The sequence below is a fragment of the Electrona antarctica genome (assembly GCF_951216825.1).
Source record: "Electrona antarctica genome assembly, chromosome: 6".
NCBI lineage: Eukaryota > Metazoa > Chordata > Actinopteri > Myctophiformes > Myctophidae > Electrona > Electrona antarctica.
Genome location: NC_136811.1, coordinates 56,934,942 through 56,958,410, shown reverse-complemented (window position 1 = coordinate 56,958,410; position 23,469 = coordinate 56,934,942). Strand labels below are relative to the sequence as shown.

The following is a 23,469-nucleotide window of genomic DNA, read 5'->3' as shown; positions in this document are numbered from 1 at the left end:
TTTATCCAAGGCGCTGTACATAGATTGTGCATCTATTCACCCATTCACACACACCGATGGCGGAGGAAACCATGCAAGGCACCAACCTGCACATCAGGAGCAATTAGGAGTTCAGAGTCTTGCTCAAGGACACTTCGACACTAACTCTGGCCGGAGCCCACAGGGTTCAAACTGGCAACCAAATTTTACTTCTTAGATCTTTAACTCTTTTAAATCTTTAGTTATTGAAGTGGACATTTACGGTTCTATTTGGGTTCAGTTACACTCGAGTTAAATTATTGTTAAACATCTGATTGATTGATTGATTGATTGAAATATTTATTAACAGTTTGCAGAATTACAGTACATTTCAAGCACAAACTCAATACAAAGGCTGTTAACTGTGAGTGGACGACCCAATTAAGCATTACACTTGTTTACAAGAGGGTCCACCATGTTCAATTCATCAAAACATTTAGAGACATACAAATAGACACTTCTATATAGTCAAAGAACAGAACAGGAATTCATCATAAGGGAGGTAAAAAGGGAAAAGAGACATATACAGTGAGGGGAAAAAAAGGGGGGGGGGGGGAGTCAGTGGGCGGTGCATTACTGCATTACTTAAAACTTCACAACTAAAGTCTACACAATTATACAATATTAGAAGACTTGTTATTTTGATCAACGCTTGCCTGTAAATCTCTCCTAATGGTATCGCATCAATACATCATGGAATTGTGGACAACATATTATCCAATGACAACAACATATTCTTTAGTCTTGGGTCTGGGAGGCTAAATGTCATCAGATGGTGGTCCGACCGTGGCTCAGATGGTGGTCCGACCGTGGCTCAGATGATGGTCCGACCGTGGCTCAGATGGTGGTCCGACCGTGGCTCAGATGGTGGTCCGACCGTGACTCAGATGGTGGTCCGACCGTGGCTCAGATGGTGGTCCGACCGTGGCTCAGATGGTGGTCCGACCGTGGCTCAGATGGTGGTCCGACCGTGGCTCAGATGGTGGTCCGACCGTGGCTCAGATGGTGGTCCGACCGTGGCTCAGATGGTGGTCCGACCGTGGCTCAGATGGTGGTCCGACCGTGGCTCAGATGGTGGTCCGACCGTGGCTCAGATGGTGGTCCGACCGTGACTCAGATGGTGGTCCGACCGTGGCTCAGATGGTGGTCCGACCGTGGCTCAGATGGTGGTCCGACCGTGGCTCAGATGGTGAATACATAATTATAGACCTTGATGAAACGGGTTGAAAATCACTGAGTATATTACTGTATAATATGATGGCTGATCTGATCTCTCGTTGCAGCCACACTACCCCCACATGCCCAGCAGAGGTCACTGATGTAGCACAGCAACATGCTAGTGTCCACTCTAATGACGAGGCAGAATGGTATGGATAGGCCATGCAGTCAATCTAAGATTTGTCCCAAAATAAATTGCTATAGTAGCCTAATCATTCAAGGATGTTTATGGGGTTCAGGGTTTGACAGTTGGGTACCATTAACATCCTATATAAGGCACAAATGTCTAATTGTAATAATGCTTTAAGTTGCATGTGTCAAACTAGGGGTTATTCATGATTCCATTGCAAGCATTTGTGAAAAACACTCATTGGGCTAAAAACGGCCCTAGCCGTCATCACAAATGTGATGAGGTCATCACATTTTGGGCACATTATGGGCAAGTGCCAAGTGGCTATGGTCGTTTTTAGCCCATGTGTGGTACCCAACTTTCAACCCCTGAATTTACCATGATCCATAACTAAAAATACATGGCATGGATGCACCTGGGACGTCTCTTCAGTGATGTATCGTGAGGTCATGGATGCACCTGGGACGTCTCTTCAGTGATGTATCGTGAGGTCATGGATGCACCTGGGACGTCTCTTCAGTGATGTATCGTGAGGTCATGGATGCACCTGGGACGTCTCTTCAGTGATGTATCGTGAGGTCATGGATGCACCTGGGACGTCTCTTCAGTGATGTATCGTGAGGTCATGGATGCACCTGGGACGTCTCTTCAGTGATGTATCGTGAGGTCATGGATGCACCTGGGACGTCTCTTCAGTGATGTATCGTGAGGTCATGGATGCACCTGGGACGTCTCTTCAGTGATGTATCCTGAGGTCATGGATGCACCTGGGACGTCTCTTCAGTGATGTATCGTGAGGTCATCGGGGTTTCGGGTCTTCCAACATCATACCCTTCACCCAGCCGGGGTGATCAAGTCCCGACTTACGTCCCAGTATAGCTACCCTCAATCAGTCCCACTAGGGCAAAACCAGGGCCACACAATCCGTTGGAACTACTCCAGAGCTACTCTGCCAGGGCTGGGAGGTACACTTCTGGCGCATGGAAGGACTAGGCTCTGTGGGTTGTCTCCTGTCCGGGCTCCTCCTACGTCTCACCAGGTCCACTCCTGCTCTCACCAGGCCCAGGACCTGTGCGTTGCACCAGAGTCCCAGCTCCAGACAGTTCATTCAGGAGTGGTGGGCAATGGTTCCTCAGGGACATGGTGCTGCGGTTCCGCTTGCTACTTGCATGGCCCTCCCAAAAGCCTCACCGAGGGTTGTTGGGCTTCCTCCTCACGGAGGACACAGGCTGCATGGGGCGTTAACCCATACTGCTCACCTCCTCATGGAGGACACAGGCTGGGGCGCTAACCCATACTGCTCCCCTCCTCATGGAGGACACAGGCTGGGGCGCTAACCCATACTGCTCCCCTCCTCACGGAGGACACAGGCTGGGGCGTTAACCCATACTGCTCCCCTCCTCATGGAGGACACAGGCTGGGGCGCTAACCCATACTGCTCCCCTCCTCACGGAGGACACAGGCTGGGGCGCTAACCCATACTGCTCCCCCTGGAGGACACAGGCTGGGGCGTTAACCCATACTGCTCACCTCCTCACGGAGGACACAGGCTGGGGCGCTAACCCATACTGCTCACCTCCTCATGGAGGACACAGGCTGCATGGGGCGTTAACCCACACTGCTCCCCTCCTCATGGAGGACACAGGCTGGGGCGTTAACCCACACTGCTCCCCTCCTCATGGAGGACACAGGCTGCATGGGGCGCTAACCCATACTGCTCACCTCCTCACGGAGGACACAGGCTGCATGGGGCGCTAACCCATACTGCTCACCTCCTCATGGAGGACACAGGCTGGGGCGTTAACCCACACTGCTCACCTCCTCATGGAGGACACATGCTGGGGCGCTAACCCATACTGCTCCCCTCCTCATGGAGGACACAGGCTGCATGGGGCGCTAACCCATACTGCTCACCTCCTCATGGAGGACACATGCTGGGGCGCTAACCCATACTGCTCCCCTCCTCACGGAGGACACAGGCTGGGGCGTTAACCCATACTGCTCACCTCCTCATGGAGGACACATGCTGGGGCGTTAACCCATACTGCTCACCTCCTCATGGAGGACACATGCTGGGGCGTTAACCCATACTGCTCACCTCCTCATGGAGGACACATGCTGGGGCGTTAACCCATACTGCTCACCTCCTCATGGAGGACACATGCTGGGGCGTTAACCCATACTGCTCACCTCCTCACGGAGGACACATGCTGGGGCGTTAACCCATACTGCTCCCCTCCTCATGGAGGACACAGGCTGGGGCGCTAACCCATACTGCTCACCTCCTCATGGAGGACACAGGCTGGGGCGCTCACCCATACTGCTCACCTCCTCATGGAGGACACAGGCTGCATGGGGTGTTAACCCATACTGCTCACCTCCTCACGGAGGACACAGGCTGGGGCGCTAACCCATACTGCTCACCTCCTCACGGAGGACACAGGCTGGGGCGTTAACCCATACTGCTCACCTCCTCACGGAGGACACAGGCTGGGGCGTTAACCCATACTGCTCACCTCCTCATGGAGGACACAGGCTGCATGGGGCGTTAACCCATACTGCTCACCTCCTCACGGAGGACACAGGCTGGGGCGCTAACCCACACTGCTCCCCTCCTCACGGAGGACACAGGCTGGGGCGCTAACCCACACTGCTCACCTCCTCATGGAGGACACAGGCTGGGGCGCTAACCCATACTGCTCACCTCCTCATGGAGGACACAGGCTGGGGCGCTAACCCATACTGCTCCCCTCCTCACGGAGGACACATGCTGGGGCGCTAACCCACACTGCTCACCTCCTCACGGAGGACACAGGCTGGGGCGCTAACCCATACTGCTCCCCTCCTCACGGAGGACACATGCTGGGGCGCTAACCCACACTGCTCACCTCCTCATGGAGGACACAGGCTGGGGCGTTAACCCATACTGCTCCCCTCCTCATGGAGGACACATGCTGGGGCGTTAACCCATACTGCTCCCCTCCTCACGGAGGACACATGCTGGGGCGCTAACCCATACTGCTCACCTCCTCACGGAGGACACATGCTGGGGCGTTAACCCATACTGCTCACCTCCTCATGGAGGACACAGGCTGGGGCGTTAACCCATACTGCTCACCTCCTCACGGAGGACACAGGCTGGGGCGCTCACCCACACTGCTCACCCTGGAGGGCACAGGCTGGGGCGCTAACCCACACTGCTCACCTCCTCACGGAGGACTCAGGCTGGGGTGCTAACCCATACTGCTCACCTCCTCATGGAGGACACAGTCTGGGGCGTTAACCCATACTGCTCACCCTGGAGGACACAGGCTGGGGTGCTAACCCATACTGCTCACCCGGGTGCCGTCTATATTGCGGCTGTCACCCGTCTCTCCGGTGGTCACCAGACTATAGCCTACCTGGTTGTCACATAGTTATATAATTCACAATTTTTTACATGTTATTTGGATGAATCTATATGGATCATAAAAAACCTTGAATGAATACTATTGCAATTTATTTTGGGTCACGCCCCTTTTTAGCTTAGATTGACTGGCCTATTATGGATGGGATCCCGGATCATGGGTCATTGATTGATTGATTGAAATATTTATTAACAGTTTGCAGAATTACAGTACATTTCAAGCACAACTCAATACAATGACTGTTTTCTCCATCATTTAGCTGGACCCCCAGTGGTCCTTGAGGGGGTTCCAGGTGGTCCCCCAGTGGCAGTGGTCCTTGAGGAGGTTCCAGGTGGTCCCCCAGTGGCAGTGGTCCTTGAGGGGGTTCCAGGTGGTCCCCCAGTGGCAGTGGCACCTGGAACCCCCTCAAGGACCACTGCCACTGGGCAAATCATTGATTGAATACTTTTTAACACTTATCTGTAAAACATATTTACCCAAAAAGCCACAAGGGCTTGTGACAATTGTGTCCATTGTGGTCGACTGTCATGTGTATTCAATTCATCGAGACATTTAAGGACATCAAATCAAACCAGTAAAAGTAGATTCAAAGAAAGCATGCAGGGGGTCTCTAGGACCGCTCAGTCTGAAGGTGCTCTTTTCTTTTATGGCGGTTTATAGTTTGGCTAATAATAATAATAAAAAATAAAAAAAGAGATCACGACACCTTGTGTTGTTGTGAGCTTATGTAGATCTGATTTTTTTTGGTCAACATTTTGAAAAAGTTAAAATCTTTGAATAATATAATTGATATTATTATTATTATTATTATTATTATTATTATTATTATTATTTTAAACTAAAGTAGGCTATTCTCTTATGGAGGAGATCCTGGAGCACTGTCTGTATACAAAATAAATCGATGGGGCTCCGCAGCCAAATTAATAGTAGCCTATAGGCCTATATATATTTGGGGGGGGGGGGGGGGGGTGAAAAGGTCCCCCGCCCCCCCCTGGCCCCCCCACTGCACGCTGTAGCGGCGCAGCTCGGTTCGGGGCCTCGGTGTGAGGTGCGGTGTGGTGGTGGTGGGCGGCTCTGCTACTCCAGACATGCAGCATTGCATTGCCTTTAGCAGCAGCATGCTACTAGTACTGGGCTAACCTAGTGAAAACCAGCAACACTTTCTCCTCTCCCCACAACAACAACAACAACAATAACAACAACAACAACAACAACCACCACTACACCACCAGCACCTCCACCACCATGGACTCTATGGAGCCAGAGAGCCCTGCGGTGAGTCAGTCCCGCTGTGGGTTAAACAAAACAGCCACAATCTGTCGCTGTTTGTCTAGAAGGTGCAGAGGAGACTGATGTGGCCTAGTGCTGAACTGCTGCATGCATTGTTGTGGTTCAGTTAATTAAGACAACATGTTCATGTTATTCAACACAGGTCTAAACGGTTTTTTAGCGTCTGTTTGCATCTTAAAACGTGATTTTGTGTTAGATACACGTGCACGGCTTTCCGATGCGTGCGTGCATGCTGGCTGCTGCAGGCAGCGACGTGCACGATCATGCAGCATCCATTCATTACAGAAATCACAATAATCATCATATCAGTCTATGATCATCATATCAGTCTATGATCATGCAGTGATGGATGGATGGATGCAACAGTGTTGCACTGAAGACACACATGGTTACATTGTAGCCTGTTTGATGTTGTGTTGTTGACTACATTCACAGTCAGCTACATTGTACACTATACTGGAGATATTCCAGATGTTAATTGTAACGTGTACATTTAGGTATACAATGTATACCTAAATGTACACATGTTGCAGCCTGTTCCAGGTGGGTCCCCGCAGCTAAATGATAGTTTGGAACCAAATGGACCCTTATGGGTCTGTGCATTGATTTTACAATATAAATCGGGGGTCCCCAGAGGTAGAAATGCCATTAAATGAGGGGTCTGTACCGCAATGTATGTCAAACTGGGGGGTCCTTGAAATTAAACGGGTTGAGAATCACTGCTAGAGCATATAGTAAGAGAAATCTATGCAAATCTGGGAACTAAATCGTTACCAAGAAATGTCTTCACCAATGTGTTTCTAAAGGTGTCTAATAACATGTACTAAAAGTTTGAAATTCAACTCCCGTGGGAAATTGAGTTATTAGCATAATATGCATAATATGCCCATAACATCCTATATAAGGCAAAAAAGTCCAAATTTCATCATTCTTTAAGTAACATGTGACATATGAAACTAGGGTGTTTGCATGATTCTGAATCCATTCCAAGCATTAGTTTTGCACAAAAAACACTCCTTGGGAGGAAAACGGCCACACAAACGTGATGAGGTCAGCACATTTGGTCAACTGGATATTAGCCTAATTTAGCCCAAGTAGTGTTTTTTGTGCAAAACTAATGCTTGGAATGGATTCAGAATCATGCAATCACCCTAGTTTCATATGTCACATGCTACTTAAAGAATGATGAAATTTGGACTTTTTTGCCTTATATAGGATGTTATGGGCATATTATGCATATTATGCTAATAACTCAATTTCCCACGGGAGTTGAATTTCAAACTTTTAGTACATGTTATTAGACACCTTTAGAAACACATTGGTGAAGACATTTCTTGGTAACGATTTAGTTCCCAGATTTGTCAAATACCTGATAAAATGCCCTTACTAATAGCCGCAATTTGCAACTCTAGATGTTTTTACAATGGGATGAATCTAGAGTTGCAATACCCTCCATTGACTCCCCACTCATCCATTTGCGTTTGCGATCTGCTTGTTTTAAACAACATTAAACTCACCAACATTGCAGCTGTAGTCCAAGCTTGAATTATCCTCTTTCAATCTGCCGAGCTTGTTTTTCATAAAAATCCCCCGTAGACATGTTGTGAGCTACTTTCTGTCAAGAAATTCTGTGCAAGTGATTATTTTTCTAAGTGCTGGAGTTTGGAATTGCTCGTCGTAAGTCACTGAACGTCCCTGCATGCATCTGTTTCGCATTTGCACATAATGCAGGAGGCAGCAGCGCGACCCCTTAATACAAAACGAGCGCTTCCAAACTCCAACATTTCTTCTTCTTGACAGAAAGTAGCTCATAACATGTCTACGGGGGATTTTTATGAAAAACAAGCTCGGCAGATTGAAAGAGGATAATTCAAGCTTGGACTACAGCTGCAATGTTGGTGAGTTTAACGTCGTTTAAGACAATCAGATCGCAAACCAAATTCGATGAGTGGGGAGTCAATGGAGGGTATTGCAACTCTAGATTCATCCCATTGTAAAAACATCTAGAGTTGCAAATTGCGGCTATGCTAGAGCCGTAACAATCTTCTCTTATGGGGGTCCCTGGCATATCTCTTCAAATGGGGGTCCGCGGGGCTGATTAGTGTCAATTTGGGGGTCCTTGACGTGGAACAGTTTGGGAACCACACTGTTATACAAGGTATTTAAAGTTAGGTGAAGTGATTGATTGATTGATTGATTGAAATATTTATTAACAGTTTGCAGAATTACAGTACATTTCAAGCACAAACTCAATACAAAGACTGTTAACTTTGAGTGGACGACCCAAAATCAGGGTCCACCATGTTCAATTCATCAAAACATTTAGAGACGTACAAATAGACACTTCTAGCCAAAGAGCAGAACGGGAATTCATCATAAAGGAGGTAAAACGGGAAAAGAAACATATACAGTGAGGGGAAAAGGGGGTGGGGGGGGGCATTCAGATTTTACGGGGGCCAGTTTCGAATTGTGGCCGTCCGTAGGTGCCCTTTGATATTTTTTTGGTTAAAACAAAACGTTTTTGAAAAGGCTTGTAGAACTGTATGGGGGGGGGTCCCTGCTCCCTGCTCCCTGCTCCCTGCCACAATCCTTTCAGATGGGGTTCCGCAGCCAAAATAATGTGGTGGTCGTTGATATGAAATATGATTTGAGAAGCACTGGTTTGACTGTCACTGTTTTTGTTTTGCTCTGTTTTGGTTTTTTGTACTCTTTTGGTTTCTGTGTCTCTGGCAGCTGCTGTTAATCCATTCTGAGACCTTTGATTGGCACACTGTTGAAGTTATTAGTAATCCTGGTCTCTATACTGCCTCCCCCTGGCCAGGCGGGGTGACTGATGGAGGGGAAAGGAACTGGTCTCTAAACTGCCTCCCCCTGACCAGCCGGGGCGCCTGATGGAGGGGAAAGGAACTGGTTGGAATAACGTGTTCCTTCCACGTGCTACGTCCAACCAGGGAAACTCCCCCCCTGTCAGGTGTAAAGGAGCAACTTGGACACTCCGGCATGAAGGAAGCATGAGTTCAAGTCCGTTGCTCTCCCCAGGTTGGCGGAGGGTGTGTAGAGCCCAGGATCACATTAGATAATTGACACAGGGGTGAAAAATGGGTTACAAAATCGTGGGATAAAAATTATATATATATATATATGTTTTTAATGTTTTTTATTTTGCGGCTTTCGCCTTTATTTTATTTTTATTTTTTTATGGAGGGACAGACAGTAGGCTGACAGGAAATGGGGAGAGAGATGGGGGGGGAGACATGCAGTAAAGGCCGTCGGGATCGGGAGTCGAACCCGCGGCACACTGCCAGACTGGATTACCAGCCAAGGTGACTGGACCACTGAGCCATGGCCCAGGCCATATATATATATATTTTTTTTTTAAAGTTACTTTATTGGCTGTATTTCCGTTATTTTCAGTAGTTTTACTTATAAAGGTTCTGATGAATTGAACATGGAGGACACCGATGTAAACAAGTCTTAGTGCTTTTCTGGGGCAGACCTTGTATTGAACTGTAGCCTACTATACGTTCATTGAACTTCACCCATTCTGCAAACTGTTAATGCAACTTTCAATCAATCACTCAATCAATCACTCCACCAGTACATCTCAGGAAAATACAAAACTTTGACTCAGGTCAAGGTCATACGGTATGACCTTGACTCAGGTCAAGGTCATACGGTATGACCTTCTCAGGTCAAGGTCATACGGTATGACCTTCTCAGGTCAAGGTCATACGGTATGACCTTGACGCAGGTCAAGGTCATACGGTATGACCTTCTCAGGTCAAGGTCATACGGTATGACCTTTGACTCAGGTCAAGGTCATACGGTATGACCTTCTCCACCATAATTGTAGTGGAAGCATTATGTTATATTTTAGCTGTTGAAAAATAGCAGATCTACAAGCTCATAGCGCGGCTCAGATCTGCTATTTTTGAAATATTGTGAAAATGTGGCGCAAATCTTTTAATATATATTCTTTCAGAGTGAACGTTTTTAACTCAAATCTTTGCTTCTGGGGGGGGGGGGGGGGGGGTCCCTGGAACAACATATTTTCAGATGAGGGTCCGCAGCCAAATACAGATATTCTGGGGGTCCTTGACATGAAAAAGATTTAGAAGCCTTTTTTGAGTGGTGTAAACCACTCCTATGACTGGCTTTGTTAGTCTGTCTGTCTGTCTGTCTGTGCTCAAAAAATGAGCATGGTTGCTACGGTCACCCAGTTCACCCGGGTGTGATTTCATTACGTCAGACCACAGCTGATCAGTCTATATAAGACCTTACACCACTCAGTTCACACGGGTGTGATTTTTTTTTGATTGATTGATTGATTGAAGAATTTATTAACAGTTTGCAGAATTACAGTACATTTCAAGCACAAACTCAATACAAAGGCTGTTAACTGTGAGTGGACGACCCAATTAAAGGAGAATTCCATGCTAGAAGGCTTTCTTACCTTTCTTTGTAGTTGTTACGTCCCCACCAAAGAGGTCCAGGTGTTATTTTGTGCAAAAGCTCCTTATTGGCTATTTCCCCTACCATAAGCCCTAAATGAATTGCATTGAATTGAATGGGGCTATGGGGTGTTGTGCTAATTCGCTCATTTCCATCGCTCAAAATTATAATTTTTTTGTATATATCCTCTCTTCATAATGTGAATAATATCCCAAGCGGCACACTTTACTACTTATTTTGATGCAAATAAGCGAATTAGCACAACACCCCATAGCCCCATTCAATTCCAATTCAATGCAATTCATTGAGGGCTTATGGTAGGAGAAATAGCCAATAAGGAGTTTTTGCACAAAAAAACACCTGGACCTCTTTGGTGGGGACGTAACTACAAAGAAAGGTAAGAAAGCCTTCTAGCATGGAATTCTCCTTTAAGCATTACACTTGTTTCCAATAGGGTCCACCATGTTCAAATCATCAAAACATTTAGAGACGTACAAATAGACACTTCTATAGACAGAACAGGAATTCATCATAAAGGAGGTAAAAAGGGAAAAGAAATATATACAGTGAGGGGAAAAAAGGGGGGGGCGGGGGGGGGGGGGATTCAGATTTTACGGGGGCCAGTTTCGAATTGCAGCCATCCGTAGGTGCCCTTTGAGAGCGGTTTTGAAGGAGTCAAGGGATTCGCATGTCTTAATGACAGTTGGTAGGGCGTTCCACATTTTGGTGGCATAGGAGCGAAAAGAATTTAGTCCCTTGTTTGTGCCGAATCTGGGTTGTACATGGTTCGTTGCACTCCCTCTGGTGTTGTGGGTGTGGACTTCGTTAACATTAAGGAAGTATCTAGACAGGTACATGGGTATCTTGGTGGTGTATCGAATCTTGTGGACCAGACCCATTGCAAGATGCTGTACTCTGTCGTCGACCCTAAGCCATTCCAGCCTGTCGAAGTGGGCAGGGGTGAGGTGGGTTCGGGGGGCTAGATCAAGTAGGAGCCTGACCAGTTTGTTTTGGGAAGTCTGGAGCCTGGTTTTAAGGGCCTTTGAGGTGCTGTGGTACCAGGAGGTGCATGCATAGTCAAAGAAACCCTGTACAAGGGCTCCTGTTAAGGTCTTCAAGGTGTTTTTGTTGACCAGTGAGGAGATCCTGTAGAGGAATCTTGTTCTATGGTTGACTTTTTTGATTACGTTGGTGGCCATTTTATCACCGGAAAGATTAGCCTCCAGGATGGAACCTAGGTAGGTAATTTCATCTTTACGTGTGATAACATTGTCACCCACTCTAACCAAGAAGCCATTTGCCTTGCTGAGATTACTAATAGAGCCAAAGAGAATGGATTCAGTTTTTCCCAGGTGTAAAGATAGTTTGTTATCAGCGAGCCAGGTGCAGATTCTACCGAGTTCAGAGCTGAGGGCCTTTTCAACCTGCAGTTTGTTCCTGTCCGAGACTAGCAGTGCTGAGTCATCTGCGAACAGGAACAAGTTGCAGTCACAGGCTGAAGTCATGTCGTTTACATATATTAGGAACAGTAGAGGCCCTAGTATGCTTCCTTGTGGAACGCCACAGCTCACTGGGAGGGGGGGGGACAGTGTTCCGTTCACTTCCACCATCTGTTCTCTCCCCTCCAGGTAGGATTGCATCCAGCTCACTGATGTGCTAATCAGTTTTAATAATTGGCCTCGGGTCTAAATGGGTTAAAAACTTAACATTTCAAAATTAAATAAACATTAAAAATGTTCAATATTTTTGCAAACATAAAAAACTAAATAGCAGATCGCAGCACTATTGAATAACCAACTATTCAATAACCAACATATAAGTGGATGGTTGTGATGCTGTGTTAACTACTTTGGCTGGGGACCCCCTGGAACCCCCCAAAGGACCCCATGGGGGTCCCTGGACCCCACTTTGAGAACCACTGACACTCGGTCACTCCAGCATGGTGGTGTTACGGTGAAATTGGTGACCTGCTGAAATAATATGTGACCATCGTGTAGACAACTAGACATCACATAAAGTCAGCATCCGAACGTGAATCAGTTTGTTTATTAGCAGAGTTCAACCTAGTGGTGTTTCGGCCACATATTTAACACCCCGAACGCTCAGGGTTATTTAATCCATTAAATCATAGCGCCCAGCGATTTATAGCAGTGGGTGAATTTTATTTTGTGCATAGTTCCCAATCGTGTTATTTTTCCAAGAAACAAAGAAATCACTGAAACTCAGTTTATTTGTAATCCACAGAGTTCTGACATGGAGAATAAAGTCTCCTTACAACACAGAGGTGGTCGATGTGTCCAGCAGCATAGCGTCCCATCCCCTGAAAGGACGCCCGGTGGTCGATGTGTCCAGCAGCATACCGCCCCATCCCCTGAAAGGACGCCTGGTGGCCGATGTGTCCAGCAGCATAGCATCCCATCCCCTGAAAGGACGCCCGGTGGCCGATGTGTCCAGCAGCATCCCGCCCCATACCCTGAAAGGACGCCCGGTGGTCGATGTGTCCAGCAGCATAACGTCCCATCCCCTGAAAGGACGCCCGGTGGTCGATGTGTCCAGCAGCATAGCGTCCCATCCTCTGAAGTGACGTCTGTTCCAGTGTGCAGTCCGGTCTCTCCACGCCATTCGTCCATGAGCTGCATCGTGCAGGTAGCCATGACGCTTCATATATCACCATGCAGGTAGCCATGAAGCTTCATAACATCATGCAGGTAGCCATGAAGCTTCATAACATCATGCAGGTAGCCATGACGCTTCATATATCACCATGCAGGTAGCCATGAAGCTTCATAACATCATGCAGGTAGCCATGAAGCTTCATAACATCATGCAGGTAGCCATGAAGCTTCATATATCATGCAGGTAGCCATGAAGCTTCATATATCACCATGCAGGTAGCCATGAAGCTTCATATATCATGCAGGTAGCCATGCAGCTTCATAACATCATGCAGGTAGCCATGAAGCTTCATATATCACCATGCAGGTAGCCATGAAGCTTCATAACACCATGCAGGTAGCCATGAAGCTTCATATATCATGCAGGTAGCCATGAAGCTTCATATATCACCATGCAGGTAGCCATGAAGCTTCATATATCATGCAGGTAGCCATGAAGCTTCATATATCACCATGCAGGTAGCCATGAAGCTTCATATATCATGCAGGTAGCCATGAAGCTTCATATATCATGCAGGTAGCCATGCAGCTTCATAACATCATGCAGGTAGCCATGAAGCTTCATATATCATGCAGGTAGCCATGAAGCTTCATATATCATGCAGGTAGCCATGCAGCTTCATAACATCATGCAGGTAGCCATGAAGCTTCATATATCATGCAGGTAGCCATGAAGCTTCATATATCACCATGCAGGTAGCCATGAAGCTTCATATATCATGCAGGTAGCCATGAAGCTTCATATATCATGCAGGTAGCCATGCAGCTTCATAACATCATGCAGGTAGCCATGAAGCTTCATAACATCATGCAGGTAGCCATGAAGCTTCATATATCACCATGCAGGTAGCCATGAAGCTTCATATATCACCATGCAGGTAGCCATGAAGCTTCATATATCATGCAGGTAGCCATGACGCTTCATATATCATGCAGGTAGCCATGACGCTTCATATATCACCATGCAGGTAGCCATGAAGCTTCATATATCACCATGCAGGTAGCCATGAAGCTTCATATATCATGCAGGTAGCCATGAAGCTTCATATATCATGCAGGTAGCCATGAAGCTTCATATATCATGCAGGTAGCCATGAAGCTTCATATATCACCATGCAGGTAGCCATGAAGCTTCATAACATCATGCAGGTAGCCATGAAGCTTCATATATCACCATGCAGGTAGCCATGAAGCTTCATATATCACCATGCAGGTAGCCATGAAGCTTCATATATCACCATGCAGGTAGCCATGAAGCTTCATAACATCATGCAGGTAGCCATGAAGCTTCATATATCATGCAGGTAGCCATGACGCTTCATATATCATGCAGGTAGCCATGAAGCTTCATATATCACCATGCAGGTAGCCATGAAGCTTCATATATCACCATGCAGGTAGCCATGAAGCTTCATATATCATGCAGGTAGCCATGAAGCTTCATATATCACCATGCAGGTAGCCATGAAGCTTCATATATCACCATGCAGGTAGCCATGAAGCTTCATATATCACCATGCAGGTAGCCATGAAGCTTCATAACATCATGCAGGTAGCCATGAAGCTTCATAACATCATGCAGGTAGCCATGAAGCTTCATATATCATGCAGGTAGCCATGAAGCTTCATATATCACCATGCAGGTAGCCATGAAGCTTCATATATCACCATGCAGGTAGCCATGAAGCTTCATATATCACCATGCAGGTAGCCATGAAGCTTCATATATCACCATGCAGGTAGCCATGACGCTTCATATATCACCATGCAGGTAGCCATGAAGCTTCATATATCATGCAGGTAGCCATGAAGCTTCATATATCACCATGCAGGTAGCCATGAAGCTTCATATATCACCATGCAGGTAGCCATGAAGCTTCATATATCATCATGCAGGTAGCCATGAAGCTTCATATATCACCATGCAGGTAGCCATGAAGCTTCATATATCACCATGCAGGTAGCCATGAAGCTTCATAACATCATGCAGGTAGCCATGAAGCTTCATAACATCATGCAGGTAGCCATGAAGCTTCATAAAATACTCTTCTTCTTTACTTGTTGGTGAAAAAATGTTTTTTTGTTTCAACAGACGGCTGGAGAGAAGCTGCACAGAGTGGACCACAGCAGACATGAAGGACCATCCTCTGGAGAGAAGCTGCACAGAGTGGACCACAGCAGACATGAAGCTCCATCCTCTGGAGAGAAGCTCCACAGAGTGGACCACAGCAGGCATGAAGGACCATCCTCTGGAGAGAAGCTCCACAGAGTGGACCACAGCAGACATGAAGGACCATCCTCTGGAGAGAAGCTGCACAGAGTGGACCACAGCAGACATGAAGGACCATCCTCTGGAGAGAAGCTGCACAGAGTGGACCACAGCAGACATGAAGGTCCATCCTCTGGAGAGAAGCTGCACAGAGTGGACCACAGCAGACATGAAGGTCCATCCTCTGGAGAGAAGCTGCACAGAGTGGACCACAGCAGACATGAAGGTCCATCCTCTGGAGAAAAGCTGCACAGAGTGGACCACAGCAGACATGAAGGTCCCTCTGGAGAGAAGCTGCACAGAGTGGACCACAGCAGACATGAAGCTCCATCCTCTGGAGAGATGCTGCACAGAGTGGACCACAGCAGGCATGAAGGTCCCTCTGGAGAGAAGCTGCACAGAGTGGACCACAGCAGACATGAAGCTCCATCCTCTGGAGAGAAGCTGCACAGAGTGGACCACAGCAGACATGAAGCTCCCTCTGGAGAGATGCTGCACAGAGTGGACCACAGCAGACATGAAGCTCCCTCTGGAGAGAAGCTGCACAGAGTGGACCACAGCAGACATGAAGGTCCCTCTGGAGAGAAGCTGCACAGAGCGGACCACAGCAGACATGAAGGTCCCTCTGGAGAGAAGCTGCACAGAGTGGACCACAGCAGACATGAAGGTCCCTCTGGAGAGAAGCTGCACAGAGTGGACCACAGCAGACATGAAGGTCCCTCTGGAGAGAAGCTGCACAGAGTGGACCACAGCAGACATGAAGGTCCCTCTGGAGAGAAGCTCCACAGAGTGGACCACAGCAGACATGAAGCTCCATCCTCTGGAGAGAAGCTCCACAGAGTGGACCACAGCAGACATGAAGGTCCATCCTCTGGAGAGAAGCTGCACAGAGTGGACCACAGCAGACATGAAGCTCCATCCTCTGGAGAGAAGCTGCACAGAGTGGACCACAGCAGACATGAAGGTCCATCCTCTGGAGAGAAGCTCCACAGAGTGGACCACAGCAGACATGAAGGTCCATCCTCTGGAGAGAAGCTGCACAGAGTGGACCACAGCAGACATGAAGCTCCATCCTCTGGAGAGAAGCTGCACAGAGTGGACCACAGCAGACATGAAGGACCATCCTCTGGAGAGATGCTGCACAGAGTGGACCACAGCAGACATGAAGCTCCATCCTCTGGAGAGAAGCTGCACAGAGTGGACCACAGCAGACATGAAGGTCCCTCTGGAGAGAAGCTCCACAGAGTGGACCGCAGCAGACATGAAGCTCCATCCTCTACACAGGGAGGCGTCCCAGAGACGCCCCGGCCCCCAGCGGACACACCCTTCTCCCCAGGCCCCCCGGGACCCCCGTGGGTCTCGTTTACACCCGACACAGACGGTGCTAACGTCCAACACGGCGCCCACGCGAGGACACAGGCAGCGGAGGACACGAGAGACATTTCCGGAGAGACGTCGCATTTCAACAATAACAACAACAACGCTCAAGGCTTTTCTCCGGACGCCGCCGCCCCCGCCCCGTTGCAGTCTGGGAAGGTTCGCAGGAAACGCGGCCGGCCGTTTAAGAGAAGGCGGGGTCAGACCAGCGGCACCGCCGCCGCTGCAGCTCCGGCGGACGCTCGTTTCGCCGTCGACGGAACGACGGAGAGTACGGCCGCGGCGGCTCCAGATCAAAAACCCTCGGAAAGGAAGAGGAGGAGGAAGAATGACCCTGTTAAAGATCCATGCGGGCTGGTTCAGTCTGAGCCTGACCGCGTCGCCTTGCACCACGCTCTCCCTGCGATGGACGTGGTGGCAAACGCTACCGGAGGAGGCGTTCAAGCCTCTCCGACAGACGCTACAGCAGTGCAGTCCGGGAAGCCTCGTAGAAAACCCGGTCGCCCGTTTAAAAGAAAATGCGTCCGACCGTTGGCTGACGCGGACGCACCGGCGGGACATCTGGAAGCACGTGGCCTAATTCAACGTGAAACGACAGCAGCAGCAGCGAAGGAGGAGGAGACGGCGGGCGAGTGTGGAGCGACTTCGGAGCAGATCGTTGGAGCCTTCTCGACGGACGTCCCTGCGAGCTGTGGGAAGCCTCGTAGGAAACCCGGTCGCCCGTTTAAAAGAAAGCAGAAGCAGCCGTCCCGAGCGTTAGCCGACGCGGACGTAGCGGCGGGACATCTGGAAGCGCAGGGCTTGGTTCAACCTGAAACGGACAGTGTCCGCACGGCGGCGGAGGACGACACGGCGGACACGAAGTCCGGAGAGACGTCGGAGCAGATCGCTGAAGCCTTTCCGACAGACGGGACGACGTATGCGCGGTGTGGGAAGGCTCGCAGGAGACGCGACCAACGCCGACCGTTTGGCAGAAGGAAAAAGAGACAGACGGGGGCCGTTCAGGATCCACTCGACGCTTGTTTGAGTGCAGCTAAAACGGACATGTTGCCAGGGACCGATGACGACGCGCACCACAGCATGTCTAAAAGGCCAGGGACCGATGACGACGCGCACCACAGCATGTCTAAAAGGAGAAAGAGACGGGCAGAGGTCGTGACAGATCCAGGCAGTGTTTGTTTCAGTACGGGTATTATAGCCGCTTTGTCAGAGAGTAGGATAGAGGCCTTACCACCAGCCGAGGAAGTCCAGAAAGCACAGAGACGAAAAAAGAGACAGCCCGAGACTTTTACAGATCAACATAAGGCTTGTTTGAGTGCAGCTAGTACAGACCCTCTGACAGATGCCTTACCGATGACACATGTGGTCCAGAAAGCACCTAGACGGAAAAAGAGACTGCCACAGACCGCTGCAGATCAACGTGACGTCTGTTCGAGTGCAGCTAGTGCAGAACCTCTCTCAGCGAGCGGGATGGATGCCTTGCCAGTGACGCAAGCAGTCCAGAAAGCACAGCGTAGAAAAGTGAGACAGGCCAAGGCCGTTAGAGATGAGGTCGACGCTTGTTTGAGTGCAGTTCCTAACTCCGCGGATCCTTTCCCGGAGAGCACCGCGGACCACAAACCACCTAGGAGGACAAAGACGCAATCTGAGACCACCGCTCCACGTGTAGCTGATGCTTGTTTCAGGTCAGGTGCGGGAGACGGTTCGCCACAGAGTAACCCTGGTCCCCTGCAAGACACTGGTGCAGCCCCCAACGCCGTTGTAGAACGCGCCCCTCTCCTGCCCCCCAACACTGTTTTAGAGAGCACCCCAGACCCCCTGCCAGCCCCCAACACTGTTTTAGAGAGCACCCCAGACCCCCTGCCAGCCCCCAACACTGTTTTAGAGAGCACCCCAGACCCCCTGCCAGCCCCCAACACTGCTGTAGAAGGTGTCGGGGCAACGCCTCCGGAAAAGAGGCGGCCGGGGAGGCCGAGGAAACTTCCGCTTGCCTTAAGGCCGGAACACGGCGCTGCGGTCGCAGCCGAGGATGTCGTCGTCCATCGGGTCAGGGATCCTGTCGACGACGGCGGGCATTCTCTGAGAACACTGAGGACGAGGAGAGGAGCCGACGGATGTTTCGTTCCGCACATTCCGCAGAGCGAGGATAAGCCTGTCGCCGCCAAAAGGCGGAGGAGGTGCAAACCGCCCGTTCAGGAGATCATCCCCGAAGACCCGGCGGGCGGTGGCGTCGGCGAGGCGCCGGGGTCGATCGGCGACATGGGTTTTGTCGAGGAGGAGGGAGCGCCCCTTCAGCCCCGGGATGAAGAGGAGGGAGCGCCCGTTGGCGATGAAGAGGAGGGAGCGCCCGTTGGCGATGAAGAGCAGGGCGCGCCCGTTCAGCGCCGGGCCAGAAAGAAGCGGCGGCGGAGGGTCATGTGGGGTAGGAAACGTCCAAAGCCAGAGAGGCTCGGGCAGAGGGCGGCCTGGACTGGGCAGAGGGCGGTCTGGATGGGGCAGAGGGCGGTTCGTACTGGGCAGAGGGCGGCGAGGCCCGATCAGAGGCCGAAGAGGCCCGGGCAGAGGGCGGAGAGGCCCGGTCAGAGGACGGCTCGGACTGGGCAGCAGCCCGATGACGACACCGACCGCGAGTCCAGGTCGCCCAGCGCCACTGACACGGCGCCCTCGCCCTCCCCGTGTCTTTCCACCGGCAGCTCGGAGCCGTTCAGGACCGCCGAGATGCTCTCCCGCGTCAAGTCCGAGGACGTGGAGACGGAGCTGGACTATTTCAATCCCCTCCCGCGGCTTCCGCCGCGCACTGGGTGCCTAAGGAGCAAGGCCGACGCCAGGGTCAAGGCGGAGCGTCCCAGCAGCTGTTACAATGGCGAGACGGTCCCAATCGCTCCCGCTGCCCGGCAGAGAAAACGAAAAGCCAGATGGGGACGCAGGAAGCAGCGGAGCATGAATCCGCTTACGAGCGTTCTGGAGGCGAGGTTGAAACGGGAGCCGGACGGCATCGACGTGCCGCCGGGGTTGGACAACCACCTGAACGACGTCATGGCCTCCGGGAGAGAAGGCCAGCAGTACAAATGTCCAGACTGCGGTGTGACCTGCAGGTTCCTCTCCGAGTACATCATCCACTCTCGCATCCACAGCGGGGAGAAGCCCTACCACTGCCACGAGTGCGGCAGAGGCTTCAACAGGAACTCCAACCTGACGCTCCACCTGAGGACGCACAGACACAAGCAGCGGAGCAGGACGTACCAACGATGCCCCGTCTGCCAGATCAACATATCCTGCTCCGACTTCTCCGCCCACCTGGACAAGCACGGGGTGGAGGCGGCCACGACGACGACGGACTACGAGAGGAAGAGGTTCAACGAGAGGAGGACGTTCGCCAGGCGGAGACGGCGGAGGAGGGATCCGTGCGGCGAGTTCGACGCCGAGATCACGTGCAAGTACTGCGGCAAGCGGTTCCCCTACCCCTCGGCCCTGGAGAGGCACGTCCGCGTGCACACGGGCGAGCGGCCCTTCAAGTGCGACATCTGTGGCAAGGGCTTCGGCCAGGCCTACTTCCTGCGCGTGCACGAGCTCTCGCACTGGTCGGTGAAGCGCTACAACTGCACGCTGTGTCTGAAGGCGTTCACGCACATCAGCAGCGCCAAGAAGCACGTGTGCCTGACGGAGCGGCGGGGCCGGCGCCTCCTGTCCACCCTGTCCTACACATGTCACGTCTGCAAGGAGACCTGCCCCACGGTGGAGTCGTTCAACGGACACATGCGCTCCCACACCGGCGCCAAGCTCTACCGATGCTTGCTCTGCGACAAGCTGTTCGGCGCGCTGTCGGAGTTCCAGCAGCACCGCGCCCGCTGCAGCGCGTCGGGGAGGGGCGGCGGCGGCTCTCTGAGCCGCGCGGCCGACCACGAAGAGGCCAAGATATCGCAGGAGTACCTGCTGCCCGAACCCATGCGCAGCTCGCGCCACACCGCGTCACCCTCCTTCCTCGCCGCGGACGAGACCGGCGGAAAGAGGCGGTCCGACGACGACGAGAGGGGCGTGGTCAGGAGGACGGACGGGCCGTTCCTGTCGACGGCCGCGGCGTCGCAGCCCCCGTCGCTCCTGGCGTCCAAGCTGAACGACCTGGACGAGCGCTCCGACCCCAGGAAGTACTTCTGCCCGAGCTGCGGCCGCCTGTTCCGCCACATGGGCCGCCTGCGCGCCCACATGCTCACGCACGGCCGCGGCCAGAGCTTCGACTGCGAGCACTGCGGCAAGACGCTGGCGAGCTGGGCGGGGCTGTGGCGCCACCAGAGGCTCCACCGCCACCGGAGGGGCCGCTTCGCGTGTCCGCGCTGCGCCCGCCGCTTCCGCTTCGCTGCCGCCTACAGGCGGCACGTGGCCGAGCAGCACCCGGACTTCCGCTGGGTGGGCGCGCGGCCCAGCCGGGCCCCGCCGCGGCCCTACCAGTGCGAGGAGTGCGGCTGCGGCTTCAAGACTCTGGACGAGCTGTTCGGCCACCAGCGGTGTCACTCGCCGTCGGCGAGCGCGCACGACGACTCCGACTACCGCCTGTCCGTCGAGCATCATCATCAGAATCATCACGACGGCACCGCCGCCGCAAACCCCGCCTCCAAGACGCCGAACCCTCCTCACGTGAACGGTTATAGCTCGGCCTTCTGCAACGCGGAACCTCACCGCCAGCACCATCCTGGCTTCCAGCCTCCTCCTCTTCCTCCTCCTCCCTCGCTCAGCGGTGGCCCTCATTATAATCCGTACTATTATTATTATCATTATTCACAACACCCACAGCCACTCCCCCAACCGTTCCCCTCACAACACCACCTCCAGCCAGACCAGTACCGGACTGTCCCACAGCCACACCCCCAACCGTTCCCCTCACAACACCACCTCCAGCCAGACCAGTACCGGACTGTCCCGCAGCCCAGAGGGACGCCGGCGTTCCCCGACCAGTACCGGACTGTCCCACAGCCCAGAGGGACGCCGGCGTTCCCCGACCAGTACCGGACTGTCCCACAGCCCAGAGGGACGCCGGCGTTCCCCGACCAGTACCGGACTGTCCCGCAGCCCAGAGGGACGCCGGCGTTCCCCGACCAGTACCGGACTGTCCCACAGCCCAGAGGGACGCCGGCGTTCCCCGACCAGTACCGGACTGTCCCACAGCCCAGAGGGACGCCGCCGTTCCCCGAGAGAGGAGGAGGGAACTGGACTCTAAATCATCACGTGGCCTCCTCCTCGTCTTCCCTTCTGTCGGCGGGTGAACCTAGCAGTTCCAGACTGTTTGTGAGCCCGGTGGTTGAACCCAGCGGGTCCAGACTGTTTGTGAGCCCGGTGGTTGAACCCAACGGGTCCAGACTGTTTGTGAGCCCGGTGGTTGAACCCAGCGGTTCCAGACTGTTTGTGAGCCCGGTGGTTGAACCTAGCGGGTCCAGACAGTGTGTGAACCCGGTGGTTGAACCCAGCGGTTCCAGGCTGTTTGTGAACCCGGTGGTTGAACCCAACGGTTCCAGGCTGTTTGTGAACCCGGTGGTTGAACCCAACGGTTCCAGGCTGTTTGTGAGCCCGGTGGTTGAACCCAGCGGTTCCAGGCTGTTTGTGAACCCGGTAGTTGAACCTAACGGGTCCAGACAGTGTGTGAGCCACAGGCAGCACGAGGTGACCGCCGACGGCATCAAGTGCGCCGTGTGCGGCCGCCCCTTCACGGACGTCGCGCGTCTGTATCAGCACTACCTGCTCCATGCCAGGGGGCAGCTGTGACCAGCTGCCCCCTGGCATGACCAGCTGCCCCCTGGCATAACCAGCTGCCCCCTGGCATAACCAGCTGCCCTGGACTGGACACTAAGCTACAGTACAGTTGTTTTCACGTGGCCATAATAATTGGGTACAAAAACAACTGTTATGGTCAGTTATGTTTTCTGTGGAATTAAGCGTGCGTGCGTGCGTGTATTTGAGAGCAGTTTTAGTTTTTGAAGGACCTGATAATGTGCCTAAGCCAAACTACGATCTGTGATGACGTTTAGATTTTTGAGTCAACCAGTTCAACGTAAAGGAACGGTTTGATTAGAGACACTGAAGAATCTTCTTGTAAATCTTGTTGAATTTATATTTGATTTATTTTTTTATTTGACTTTTCTACGGAATGACCGAAGAGTCAACAGTTGTGTTACATTAAGAGTCAACAGTTGTGTTACATTAAGAGTCAACAGTTGTGTTACATTTTGCCTTACGTGAGAGGGGATGTTTATTTGTTTTAACTGACTATTTTACTCACGAAAAGATGAATAATTTCAGTATTATGATTCAGATATACCCCCCACCGCCATTATGATTCAGATATACCCCCCACCGCCATTCGTCAAATAGGATGTAACCTTGCCTCTACAATATATGCATAAAGAAATTATTATGTGTTTCAAGCATTATGTTATGCTTTAGCTAACATGCAGATGTACTACGGAACAACATGTTTTCAGATGGGAGTCCGTGGCCAAATACAGATAAATCTGGGGGTCCTTGACATTAAAAAGGTTGAGCACCACTGACATAGAAAACAGGGGTTTCTCAGAAAAATGTCATGATTTAGAAGACATTAAGTAGAAACAGGTCTAAATGGGTTAATTAGCACTTTGTTCCTGT

At 51.4% G+C, this 23,469-nt stretch overlaps 1 protein-coding gene across 1 annotated transcript; it reads left to right on the top strand.

Annotated features, from left to right (window-relative positions):
• Nucleotides 1–5,869: 5,869 nt before the first annotated feature.
• LOC306925185 (uncharacterized protein) lies at nucleotides 5,870–22,590 on the top strand (the record flags this gene model as incomplete). Its single annotated transcript, XM_079503875.1, has 4 exons — nucleotides 5,870–6,048; nucleotides 12,760–13,161; nucleotides 15,283–15,583; nucleotides 16,727–22,590. The coding sequence occupies exons 1-4, from the start codon at nucleotides 6,019–6,021 to the stop codon at nucleotides 22,588–22,590; spliced, it is 6,597 nt and encodes a 2,198-aa protein (XP_079360001.1). The 5' UTR covers nucleotides 5,870–6,018.
• Nucleotides 22,591–23,469: the final 879 nt, after the last annotated feature.